General features: G+C 43.4%; 1 protein-coding gene across 1 annotated transcript in view; it reads right to left on the bottom strand.

Moving 5' to 3' along the window:
- Positions 1-264: 264 nt before the first annotated feature.
- GBX1 (gastrulation brain homeobox 1) overlaps positions 265-14,118 on the bottom strand; it is a gene marked incomplete at its 5' end in the record, with an annotated part of 21,846 nt that continues 7,992 nt past the window's right edge. The window contains one exon of the mRNA XM_014528203.1: positions 265-1,472. Within this exon, the coding sequence (XP_014383689.1) occupies positions 922-1,472 (551 nt within the window). The remainder of the gene's footprint in view (positions 1,473-14,118) is intronic.

Genomic DNA, 14,118 nt, shown 5'->3' with positions numbered 1-14,118 from the left:
CCCCCGCCACACACACCTGCCTGCCAGTCACTAACAAATTCAAACTGCTAACATCTACCTAGTTAGGGCCTGGACACACCCAAGCTAAACTAGGGCCAAGTACTTCATTTCCTGTCCTAATACAAATGTGAATGAGTCCTCTATTCTGAAATCTGCCAACTCTTCCAAAGAAGGAGGCAGAGATGATGAAGCTTGCCTGTTTAATGGGTAGAGAGTAAAGGACCACGTTAGGAACATGAGGTCTAAAGGTGCACAGTGGGCAGACCCCAGGCTGGGAAAGCACAGATGTGGAGGTAGTTTACATGAGAAGAGATGGTGTGTGTTGAGTTTCTAAGGAGGCTAGTGACGGTTCCATTTAGTTTCTCTGCATGTCCTTGTATTATAGATAGGCAAGACGGTAACCACTCCGAGGCAGTAAGATGGAACTAAACTCTGGTTGAGGATCGAGGAAACAACTTTCCCAAGCCCTCTCGGTGCAGACAGACAGAGGCAGATAGATCCACATATACAAACTTTACACAAAATAAATAAGGAGTTGTGATCAGCTTGGCTGGCCATTACCCTGGATTCTTCCCCACCCCTGTCAGAAGTGATTCCAGGAACCTTTCAGGCCCTAGGCATTTTAGAACCCAACACCTCCCCAGGAGTCCACCTCAGTCCCAAAAGCTCCTGGGCAATGAGAACCCAAGCCCCTTCAATCCTGAAGCCCCAGTCCTGAGGGTCTCTGGAATAGGCTCAAGGACAAGTGCCCATATCTCGGATTGCCAGGAGAGCATACCTAGAGCTAAGTGAGTTGCCAACTGAGCCCCCTGCTAGGGCAGAATCATAGTGGTAGCCCCCTGGTCCACAGAGCCCTAACCCAGTCTCTAAGCAAGCCCAGGAAACGAATCCTTTGCCTTCTGAAGTCCTCAAGAGCCCCATTCAGGGCCGGGCCCCCTGTTCCATTTGTTGGTGCTGGCTCCGCACAGCGAACCTGTTGACATGCACAGGTATGGGCACAACAATCTTGGGGTTTCTTACGGGCTCTCCAGAACGGCTGCTGACATTGCCAGCTTTGATGCGCTTCCACTTGGCTCTCCGATTCTGAAACCAGATCTTGACCTGCACCTCACTGAGCTTGAGGGCATGGGCGATCTGGGAACGCTCTGTCAAGCTCAGGTATTTCTTGCAATGAAACTCCTTCTCCAATTCCAAAAGCTGCTCACTGGTAAATGCTGTGCGGCGCCTCCGGCTTTTGCCCCCAGGAGCCGTGACTCCTGATGCCACTGGGGCTGCCTCCTCAGCTCCAGTCCCCAGGCTTCCCTTTAGCTTCGGTTTAGGTGCCAGGAGAACCCCCGGGCCCCCTGCAGAACTGTCCAGGAAACCGTCGTCCTCACTGTCACCGCCCGAGCCCTCTTCCTCCTGTTCGCTGCCTGCTGGGTCTCTTGCTGGTGCCTCCAGCTTCTCCTCATCTGAGCTGTACACCTTCCCCTCTGTGGGGAGTGAAAACCAATGGACAGGGAGGGAGAAGGTAGGAAAAGAGACAGGTTGGAAGAGGCACATGAAACCATGACCAGGCATGGCCAGAATGACAGCAGGAAGAGATACAGATGTAGAGGGGATGAGATGGGGATGGAAGAAGTTCAGGGAAGACAAAGAAATAGGAAGAAAGGTATTAACCAGCACAGATTTCACTAAAGCAAAGTGGGGCAGGCAACAAGTGTTTATCAAAGGAACACCATTCCCAGGACTGTGTCCCCTCCACATTCCCACACCCTACCTCAGTTCTGCCTACCCTCTACCTTCCCAGCTTTCTCTAAACCCAGACCATGCAGCCTCAGGCCCCAGAGTGAAGTAGTAGGGGACCTGGCTTAGGATCCTTCCAGTTGCTGTGGCAGGAATGAACAATATAGGAGAACTTACTTTTGCAGGATGGGGGCTATCAGCCTTTGTTATTCTAGGAATCCTAACCAGACCCAGTGGAAGAGCTATGTGTTGACTTCTCTTCTGTCTTCCCTCTTCCTTAAATCTAGAATCTCATTTCCAGATGGGAATTTCAGGGTCATGTGATTCCCCATCCTCACTCTATTCCCAAAATCTAGGTCAGAGAAATGTAACACAAGGACCTGGGATTCAGGAGTTTTCCTTACTGCACTCCTTCCCAATTCACCTTAATCAGACCATCCAGCCCACAATGGGGAACCCTCCCAGCCACATGCCTTATCAGTGACCAGACTTTTCTTCCAATTACTTAGTCTCCTAAGTCCCTTTCATTCCTTCTCCTTGTTTAAAAAATGATGTCATCGCTTTCCCACCTTCCCTCTTTCCCAGTTAAGGTTGCTGAGCAGCACAAACAGCTGCTTTCTGCTTAAGTTCAGAATCCTGAGGACCCTGAGCTTGATGTCAGCTGGGAACATGGAAGGAATATGGGAAGAAATAAAAATGCAGCAAGGGAAAATATAGATGGTGAAAACGAAATTTTGATTCATTTAGTAGATTACTGATTATTTGTAATCACAGCCACATAAACATTTTAACCCATATATAATTCTAAAATTTAATTGAACCATTGATTTTATTCTATCCACTGACATTTTTATTCTTATAATGCAAATAATGCATTGTAAATGTTTTCAATGTTTGAGTTTTACAAAATCCTTTGTTTTCTGCCCAAAGGACCAATAAGCAGTGAAACAACAAAAAAATCACAAGAAAACCAACAAATAGGAAAGAGAAGAGAAAAATGAATAATCTGTAAACAGCTCCTTACCAATAGAATTTAGTGTGTAAAAGTGGGGAGCACTTCACAAATTGGGAGCACATGTATCTACACCCACATGTCACATGTACACTCATAAGCACACTCCAAGGTTGTGAATACAACCCAAAGTAAAATAACTTCAGGGAATGAAGTGCCTTATATGGAAAAGAAGTGTGCACATGTACGCATGGCTAGAACACCTCTCAGCACTCAGAGGTTACCTGCTGCTCTCCTCTAACCCCTCCCCATCTGCCTTCAAGCCAGCAGAACTTCTCAGGGCCTCTAGTAGCAGCCCAGTAAATTTCAATCCCCTTCCCCATCCCAGAGTTGTCCCTTTCCTCTCACTGATGCAATCTACGCCTGTTCCTTTTCCTTAAGAGCCACACTGACATTATCCTTAGAGGCCAAAATTCTCGACCATATCCAGATCACCCACTCCCACCTCAATTAGCTTCTTCATACCTCAAGGGTATCTTTAAAAATGTTTTTATTGATTTTTTAGAGAGAGAGGAAGGGAGAGGGAGAGAAGATGGAAACATCAATGATAGCAAAACATGACAGAGAGACATCAGTCGGCTGCCTCCTGCACACTCCCCACTAGGGATCCAGCCCACATCCTGGGCATGTATCCTCACTGGGAACTGAACCAGCAATCTCTTGGTTCATGGGACAATGCTCAATCCACTGAGCCATGCCAGCCAGTCTCAAGGGTATTTTTATCCCCCAGGCCAGCACCTTTTCTCCCTGTAGTACTTCATTCTTTATCTAACCTTCTCAAAACCTATGTGGCACATCCCAGCTGAGGCTTATCCAACCTTGCTATGTGACTATTCATTGCTTTTCACCAGCAAGTGGTCCTCATTCTCTCCCTAACAGCTGGCCACGCTTCATGAGCACCCAACTTCACATACTATAAGGTGCTCCTCATGATACTCACCTCTTATCACCCCACACTTTCTCCCTTATCCCTAGCCAAATCCATTTTATTTACTGTAAGATTCACATCCTTGGTTTCTTCCTTCATTTCACTAAGACAGGGGTGGCTGGGGAATGTCCAGTCTGTGTGCTATATAACACCAACAAAATCATTTGGTCTGGCCCTGCCAGGCATTAGGAGTAAGTTAATTAAATGTTTGACCAAATATAGCAGGCTAGTTTTTTTAAAATATATTTTATTGATTTTTCACAGAGAGGAAGGGAGAGAGATAGAGAGTTAGAAACATCGATGAGAGAGAAACATCAATCAGCTGCCTCCTGCACATCTCCCACTGGGGATATGCCCGCAACCAAGGCACATGCCCTTGACCGGAATCGAACCTGGGACCCTTCAGTCTGCAGGCTGACGCTCTATCCACTGAGCCAAACCGGTTTCGGCTAGCAGGCTAGTTTTTAAGTTGATAATTTTGTATGGCCCAAGAATGATGATAGAAATATCCAAATGGCCCACAAATTATGCTACAAATATCCAAAGGCTCTTGGCAGAAAAAAAAAGTTCCCCACCCCAGCACTAAGGGCTTCCTCACACATCTTCCACTTTCCACTTCCAGAACTCAAACTTAACAGTCCCAAATGGAACTTGTGATCTTTCTTCCATGCTAGTTCTTCCCCACATGCACCTACATCTTTGCCATTTCAGTTAATGGTAACTCCATCCTCCCTGTTGTTCAAACCAAACCCTGTCCAATCCACCAGCAAGTCCTGGTCATGTTGCTGCCTTTAAAATACAGACCCTGACCTCTTCTCACCACCACCTCTGTATCCAGCTAGTCTAGGTCACCATCATCTCTCCCCTGGTTCATTGACATTTTCTCTAAACTGGTTTCTCTGCCCTGCCTTCTCCCCCTATCCAGGTTCTTCTCTCTGGAATACATACATACTCTCACCTAGAGTTTTGCACTGGCTCATATCCTGTCTCCTTAGGTTTTTACTTTATCACCCTTTTAAAATTAAGATTCCCAATACTCCCTACCTCTGCTTTATTTGTTGCTATAGTACAAATCACCAACTTCATTTATTTTGTTGGTTCTCTCCTCTTATTAGAATATAAACCCCATGAAGGTAGACATTGTTAATATATTTTTTCACTGTTATACCTTCAGTATCTAGAAAATAACCTGCACAGAGTAAGCACTCAATAAATATTTATTGGCTAAATAAGAGAACTGTTCCCAAGCTTGCTCTCTTGCCCTCTGTCCTTCCTTTCCCATGTCTCTCCTAAGATATTCTCCACAGCCCCAATCCATCCCAGTTCTAGTGCACATAAGGCATCTTCTCCATGAATATTGTCCTACCCACTGCTCAGCATGCCCTCAGATCTCACAGTAGCTGGAGAGGAATCCATATGGAGTAGTAACCTATAGGATTGTCTGCTAAAAGAAATGAAGGACAATCTCCAACATTATTACTAAATCTTTTAACTTCTAATTTTTAAAACATGGTTTGTCGTAAATAATGACAAAAACCACACAAAAGCTTATAAAAACTCTGCCCAATATTATAATATTTTAAACAGCTGCTAAAAAGGCAGATACTGGATTACAATATTTTAAACAGCTGCTAAAAGGGCTTGAAAGATGAAATCATTTAGCACAGTTCTGAGTACCCAAGGGGTGTCCAATAAATCTAAATGGATGATGATTGAGATGAGGCTCCCAGGTTCCTTGATCTGGCAGGGCCCTCCTGAGATCACATCATCCATCCCTCTGTCTTCAGACAGATTCCATAAAATCAAGCCCCCATAAGTGGGCCACCCTCAGTGCTGCTTTTAAAGCCAGACAAGAACCCCAGATTCACAACCTCTCTTGGTTACTTGATCCCAGTGGGATGCTGAGAGGCAGGGGCAGGAGTTTCTCTCTGAGTCTTTATAATCATGACATTGAAGGCTCTGATAAGCAACTCTTAGAAGGAGATGGAGGTGGGGTAAAAAAGAAAGGAACCGAGAGGGGGAAATACAGCTAAACAAGAGTCTGGGACAGTAAGACTGAGAAGGAGTGGGTGAGAGAAGAAAAGTTGGCAGAAAGGAGTGGGTCATGAGAGAAGGAGGGTAGAAGAATTAAGTGATGAATCAGAGAAACTAAAAGAGCTAAAAAGTTTAGAGAAGGAAGAAAGAAAATAGCAAAAAGCTTTAAAAACGCACATACACCCCTACCTTCTTTACCTAAACATTGATGCATTTGGAGCAAAGCAAAACATTTTAGCCCTGCCAATTTCCCTTTGCTCCACCAACAGTGGAGCACATTAGAATGTAATACCCAAAGTGATAGAGACATATTCAGAAGAATTGAAGGAACAATACATTAACCCAATCCTTTGCAATGTGTCAATCATGAAACAGCTTATTATTTTCTCATGAGTTAACTAAGAAATAAATACAAACTATTTCCTTTTATCCAATTTATAATAAATATTAATGGTAACATATTCAAATCAAATAAAATGAAAATTGCAATAGAAAAATGTATTGACTAAAAACAAAAGCAAAACTTTTTGATAAAATTTCCATTTGCAAAATTTGATTTAGAATAATTGGACTTGTTAGGTTTAATGTCCATAAAAGTAAAATTCTAACTGCAGGTGCTATAACTGGTTGATATGAACAAAAAACCTTGATCAACAAAACAAGACCACATTGAAATTTTACATGGGAAATAAAGATTCTGATGACAATAATTTCACCAAAAGGAAAACTTTAAATTGGAAACAATTTGCCTGAGCTAGGTAGGTAAGCCAAACAGAAAGAAAGATTCTGTCCTTTGTGCATGAAAATGTTATTACTGGAAATAGAAGAGTATTTGCATTTTAAACTTGTTCCCTATGGGTAAGTCTCAAGTCTGTGAAAAAAGCTTGGTGTCTGTTCAGGAGGACTAATGTGGGGCAGATTGGTTATTAGGATATATCCAGAGTTCATGTGAACTCTCCTTGTCGGTGCTATTACACTAAGAACCAGAAATCACAAGTTTTGAACCACAATTAGTTGTAGAGTCCATGCCAGGGCATTAATCCCACTCCAGGGAGTAGTGTTCAGGGTGCAGGGATACACTTGCCTGGAGCCTTCCTTCCAAGAGGAAGGGAAGCAGCTCCAGAGACAGAGAAGCCCCATCTTGGTAATGGTCCAGTCAGGCTGGAGAAGAAATCAAGGACCAAAGAACCCATGGTAGGTATTTTCCAGTAGAAAGAACTAATAGCACTGGCTCTCGCCATCTAGAGGGGAATCCCACAGCTGTGGTCACCAAGGATGGTGGCCTGGGTTGTGGCACAGAAAACTGCCCAGGGAGTGGAGAACCATTTTAGATTCCAGCTACAGGAACTCACAGGGCCCCTGTGCCATCCCTCATCCACCTGCTGTCCTAGCTTATATAAAATCAATAGTCTTTACTACCCACTGAAGAGAAGTCTCTCCCCCATTCACTCAATTCTGACTTTTCTTCCCTATACTTCAAAGATGAACTACCCTCACACTCCCCAGCCACTCTCAGGACAGAGTTTCCTGATCCTACTGATCAGGTCAACTACTCAGTTTCCTGAATACAGAACCAATGGAGGAAGGTGTTGTCAAGAGGTGAGAAGAAATGCAGGTCATACCTCATAAAAGGGGTGTTTGCTACCACTCTCATTTCTAAATCCTCATCTCATCATCAAGCCCAGTATAGAATTATTGCTCTGTTCTTTTCAAAGACAGTACTTACTCCAATTGTTTATAGCAACTAGCTTACTTTCTCCCCGCCCCCCCAATATACCCATTTATTGCCATCACAGTTACCACTTTATTTGTTTATTTATTTATTTTTAATCCTCACCAGAAGATATTTTTCCATTGAGTTTTTAAAATATATTTTATTGATTTTTTTACAGAGAGGAAGGGAGAGAAACACCGATGAGGGAGAAACATCGATCAGCTGCCTCCTGCACACCCCCTACTGGGTATGTGCCCGCAATCAAGGTACATGCCCTTGACCGGAATCGAACCTGGGACCCTTCAGTCCGCAGGCCGACGCTCTATCCACTGACCCAAACCGGTTAGGGCTTTCCATTGATTTTTAGAGACAGTGGAAGAGAGGGATTGACAGAGCTATGAATGTTGATATGAAAGAAACACATTGATTGGTTGCCTCCTGCATGTGCCCTGACCAGGTACAGAATCGAACCAGAATCGAACCCAGGACCTTTCAGTCCACAGGCCGACACTATCCACTGAGCCAAACTGGCTAGGGCACAACTAGCTTACTTTCAATTTGTTTTTCAGTAACCCATCCATTTCATGTCCCCCATTATGCTATTACTCCTCTCTATAATTTAGGTTCTCTCTCTCTCTCTCTCTCTCTCTCTCTCTCTCTCTCCCTCCCTGCCTCCCTCTCTCTCCTTTTCCCAGGGCTCTTCAGCATTCTTGGCTCCAGATTTGACATGAATTTTCTCTGCATCTCGACCAGAGTCCCTCCCACCTTCATGACAACTTCAGGACAATGTCCCCACCACTTCAAGCTCAGAGCTCCTCTCATGGCATACTAATGGTGCCAGTGCCAAGAGCACCTCAGCTTTCCAAAACACTTTCACATGTATTATTTTATCTTCAAGCAACTCACTGAAGTGGAGTAGAAGCTATTATTAATAGTAATGAGAGGTTGGTAACCTTATTTTCAGGTGAAAACACTGAGTTTCAGAAAGATTAAAATGTTTTCCTTAAGTCACATAGCTAGGGACAGAGCCATGTCTAACCTTAGTCTCCTACACCTTTAGTCAATGCTCTTTTATTCTTTGCAGTAAAATATCTTTTCTCCCCTCCCACCTGAAGTAAAAGTCCTTTCCCTAGATGTCTCATCAGATAAATAACCTTCCTATCAAATCTAGTTTTAGGTTAGACCTCATCCCTTTCACTTATCACTGCAGAGCTCTAGCCTAATATTGTCCTTTAACAGGATATTTCTCTCATTTCCCAAAACAAAATTCCCATCAGATCTTTCTCATATTTTTTTCTGTCATTATTGGTTTGATGATATAATCCATCCAGTCAACATTCCTTTTATTTAGAAATGTATTTTCTCATTTAAAAATAATGTTGTCATACTCTGGAAACAGCTTCGTTTTAATATAAATTTTCTCTAGCTCCTAGTTTACAACTGTCTCCCTCATCCCTCAAGGACAGCTCTTTCTTGTACAAGAATCAGCCTTGTTGAGGAATAGAAATTTTCTACTATCTTCATTTCTCTCTACCTTCCTCATTACAGAACTCTCTTCAGGCCTCACTCTGGGTATCTCTTCTATCACTCCCTAGGACTCCTTATCTAGCCAGGGAGAAGGCTTTCCTCCCTAATAATCAAAGGGAGTTAAAGGTCGGTTCTTTTCTTTCTTTCTGGTCGAGATAGGTATCTGTTTGGGGTTTGTTTTGGTCTGCCCAGCATCCCTTCCCCCTTTGTTCACTCACAGCACCCCTTCCTTTGGGCACTGCTTTTCACCTATTATCCAGTACAGTGGGGCTGTCAATCACATCCCTCCACCTTAGTGAAATGTAGGCATGGGACCCGAATCTGACCAATCCCAACATCCCATCTCCCTGGGGACCTGATTCAAGCTAGTTAATCAACCATCCTAGGATTTGATATGTGCTAGAACCCACTGGGGTCCCAACATAGGATTATAAAACTTAGATCAGCTTATGCTTGTGCCACACTCCTCCTCCTGCCTCTCATATGGAGAGAATGAGGTGAAAACAGAGAAAGGAGACAAGTTGAGAACAAGAAGAAAATAATAGCACTATTTGCATTCTTGTACTTCAAAGTCATGTGAATCAATAACTGCCCATTTTAGCTTAGAGTTGAGCTGCTGTCACTAGCAACTCAGAGTTCTGACTACATACAATGCTGTAACTAGCTTATCCCCCGCCGCCCCCCCCCCCAGGGAAAGTAAGCATCTCCACCTCACTCCCATAACTTCCCATCAAAAATAATTTTTCACCCTGGCCGGTGTGCTCAGTGGTTAGTTTACAACTCAGTGCCAGCCTCAAACTGAAGGGTTGAGGGTTCAATTCCCGGTCAAGGTCATATACCTGGACTGCAGGTTCGGCCCCCTGTCTGGTCAGGGTGGAAGTTCGGGAGTCAACCAATTGATGTGTCTCTCTCACATCAATGTTTTTCTCTCTCCCCATCTCTCACCAAAGCAATAGAAAAATGTCCTTGGGTGAGGATTAAAAATGATAATAATAATCATTTTCCCACATTACCTGAAATCATTTATAATACCATCCCCTAAAATTCCACCAGTTTGAAATTCATTTGGATTTTAAAAATCTCATTAATCCATTTGAGTATGAATTAATTTTAATTCATTGGCTTTGCTCCTAACATCAAGTTGAAATCAGACATATGAGAGAAAAGGAATTTGGATGAAGAAAAAAAGGAGATGTTTTTGTTTGTTTGTTTGTTTGTTTGTTTTTTAAATATTTTATTGATTTTTTACAGAGAAGAAGGGAGAGGAATAGAGAGTTAGAAACATCGATGAGAGAGATCGATCAGCTGCCTCCTGCACGCCCCCCACTGGGGATGTGCCCGCAACCAAGGCACATGCCCTTGACCGGAATTGAACCTGGGACCCTTCAGTCCCCAGGCCGACGCTCTATCCACTGAGCCAAACCGGTTCGGCTGTTTTTGTTTTTAATGGAGAGAAAGGAAGAATAGGTGCCAGGGGGACACAGCAGAAGGGCTTTCAGCAGCCTTGGGATGTAGAGGAGATGCCAAAATGTGAGACATGGAAACCAAAAGGAGGGAGAAAAAGACCCAGAAATTCCACTTTGGGGAATATATCTGAAGAAACGCAAAACACTAATTCGAAAGAATATATGCATCCCTATGTTCATAGCAGCACAATTTACAATAGCTAAGATTTGGAAGCAGCCCAAGTACCCATCAGTTGATGAGTGGATAAAAAAAGCTGTGGTACATTTACACCATGGAATACTATGCAGCTGTAAAAAGGATCTCTTATGCTTTGAGACAGCATGGATGGACCTGGAGAGCATTATGCTAAGCGAAATAAGCCAATTAGAGAAAGACAAATACCATATGATTTCACTTACGTGTGAAATCTAATGAACAAATAAACTAACAAATAAAATAGAAACAGACATTAGATACAGAGAACAGACTGACAGCCATCAGAAGGGAGGGGTGTTGAGAGTCTGAGTAAAAAAGATGAAGGGTTAAGCAAAAAAAAAAAAACCCTTATAGATACAGACAACAGTATAGTGATTACCAGAAGGAAAGGGGGTGGGGGAAGGCAGAAGAGGGTAAAGGGGGGATAAATTGTGATGGAAAGATACATGACTTAGGGTGGTAAAACACAATACAATATACAGAATGATCTTATATAATAAAAGGCTAATATGCAAGGGGGCACACGCTCGATGCAGGAGCTGCCCCCTGGTAGTCAGTGCACTCCCACAGGTGGAGCACTGCTCAGCCAGAAGCCGGGCTCACGGCTGGCTAAGCCATCAGTCGGACATCCCCCAAGGGCTTCCAGACTGCGAGAGGGCACAGGCAGGGCTGAGGGACAGCTCCAGTGCACGAATTTCATGCACCGGGCCTCTAGTGTATTATAAAATTGTACACCTGGAACCTATATAATTTTATTAATCAATGTCACCATTTTTATAAATTCAATAAAAATTTAAATTTAAAAAAAAAGGAAGGAAAGGCAAGAGACAAAATCTACTTCTATTAGATTCATACAATGTTCTCTCCTGGCATTCCCCATATGAATAGTTCTCAGAATACAGTGCTACTTCTATCATCACTCCCAGAAATATTTGTCCCTACCAGTACAGAGAGTATCATCTATCCTAAACAATTCCTAGAGAAGATGTCTTTCCCAACTTAATTCCCAGGAAAGCGCCCCATCCATTTCCAGAACAAGGACAATACTGATAATTTTTTGCACACTTATTATGTTAGGATGCTGGACAAATATCTCCTTGTTTAGTCCTTAATTCTGTGAGGTAAGTATTATTGCACTAATTTTACTGGTGAGGAAACTGAGACTGCAGAGGTTAGTTTTTTGCTTTAGGTCACAAAGAAAGGGTGGTACCAAGATCTGTATCCAAAGGTACTCCGGTACTCCTTCCTCTGCACCACACCACATCTCTTCAACACGGAGTGAAGAGACTGATTCCTAATGTCACCCTATGATAAATATTGTACCAATTGGAAACATAATATAGAAAGCCAGGAACTGATTCCACAACGTAACTTTTTTTTTCTTACTCCCTGGTGGGCACTGCTCTTTTGCCCACCAGATAAAGTCGGTCATAATTGATCCCCAATCTTTTTGGCCTGGATAAGATCAACTCCCACCTTTATCACATGTTTCTCCATCTCATTTAATCTGAAGGCTGTACACAGCCACAGCTCAGTTAACACCTCCCCGACCCCAGATGACAATGCCTTTTCTATCCTAAAGCCCAGTCCTGATTTTACCTCAAGACATACATATCCCAGCCTGCTCTTCCTCATCAGCTACCACGACAACTCAGCATTGAGAAGTATAGAATTTCACCCAATGTTTTTGCTCAGGATGACCTTTTTTTTTTTTTAAGGAAACAACTCATTAAGCTATCCTTATAGATAAAACAGAATTGTAGAGCTTACAGATCACCTAATTCAAACCCTAATTTTACTGATGAGGGAGCTAAGACACAGAGTGGTGTGTTTTGGCCAAGAACACGTACTTACATACTTCTAATATCTAGCTATAACTTATAGAATAGTTATCATCCAGCCCAGCACTCAGTGCTTCTGACCTTCACTCTCAAGATAATTTTCTCCTCCTCTCTCCCTCCAGTACACCTCTGCATCACTTCTCTTCCCATTGCTCCCAACACAGTTCCATCTTCTCTGTTCTATTATAATACCATTTCCCAGGAATCACAGTCAAGAAGTCCATCTACTATTATCCCCAGTTCCAAAGTATTGTCCTGTTTCTCCTGTACTCATGTTTCACAAATTGCTTTTTCCTCAGAACCCTGGTCTCTGCCCTGCAGTCTTCCTGATTCTGATACAGATTTTTCATTTCATCACTTGGAGATTATTCCTTTCTCTTCCATGAGAGGAAGGAAATTACTTGTAGTACAATCTTGTCACTTCTTACTACAATTTATTTCAGCCTGTGCAGGTCATTCTTCTATCACACTAAATTCAAGCATCTCTTGTCTCTGTCATTCTTTCTCCTAATTAGTACATCAATATTTTTCCCACATTACTCTAAGCTGATAACTTTCTCCCAGGTTGACCATATTTCCAATAAAACATCCCAACTTCTTTGCCACTCTTAATCCAGATCTCTTCCGTACCCATCGTGACCACTGCAGCTGTGGTACCACCACCTGCATACAGAGCTCTGTCCTTTCAATTGGTTCGGATATGGGCCTTCTTTCCGGCCTCAACATGGGGCATCTCCCCATTCCCCTAGCTAAAAGTTCTCTTCCACCAAACTCTCATCATCTCTATTTAAGTGTCTCTCTTTTTTGTACATCTACTCCATTACTTCTCACATTTCTATTTCCTAATTCCCAATCAGTTTCACCACAAAGATCCTTTCCCCGTTACTTCCAAGGCAAAATACTTCCCTAGCTTCCTAACATCACTCTCGATGCAAAGCACTGCTCATACTATATTCATCCTTATTTCCGATTAAATATTTGTCCTGGTTGGGTGGCTCAGTTGGAGCGTCATCCCATATACCAAAAGGTTTCAGGTTGGCTTCCCAGTCAGGACACACACCTAGGTTGTGGGTTCAATCCCTGGTCAGGCGTACACGAGAGGCAACATATCAATGTTTCTCTCTCACATCAATGTTTCTCTCGCTCTTTCTCTCTCTAAAAATTCAGTAAAAACATATCCAATTACTGCCTCTTTCCCATTATTCCCTGTATAGACTATTCTTGCCCATGACTCTAAGAATTATCCTCTTAATTCTATATAATAAAAGCATAGTATGCAAATTGTCCCTCGACCAGAGTTCTTCCAGGAGTTCATACAGGGGGTGGGCTGGCTGGGGGAAGGGAGGCCCCAGCTGGCAGCTGCTAGGGACCCTACTAGTGCATGAATTTCATGCACTGGGCCTCTAGTCATTTATAATATACTAGAGGCCCGGTGCACAAAAATTTGTGCACTCGGGGGGGAAGGGGGGGGTCCCTCAGCCCGGCCTGTGCCCTCTCGCAGTCTGGGACCCCTCAGGAGATAACGACCTGCTGGCTTAGGCCTGCTCCTGGGTGGCAGAGGGCAGGCCCAATCCCTAGGTGCAGCCCCTGGTCGGGCTCAGAGCAGGGCTGATTGGGGAGTTGGGGCGCCGCCCCCTGTCATGCACAGAGCAGGGCCAATCAGGGGGTTGGGGCG

This window comes from Myotis brandtii, unplaced genomic scaffold, assembly GCF_000412655.1.
Source record: "Myotis brandtii unplaced genomic scaffold, ASM41265v1 scaffold624, whole genome shotgun sequence".
Lineage (NCBI taxonomy): Eukaryota > Metazoa > Chordata > Mammalia > Chiroptera > Vespertilionidae > Myotis > Myotis brandtii.
This window is presented reverse-complemented; position numbering and strand designations above follow the sequence as displayed.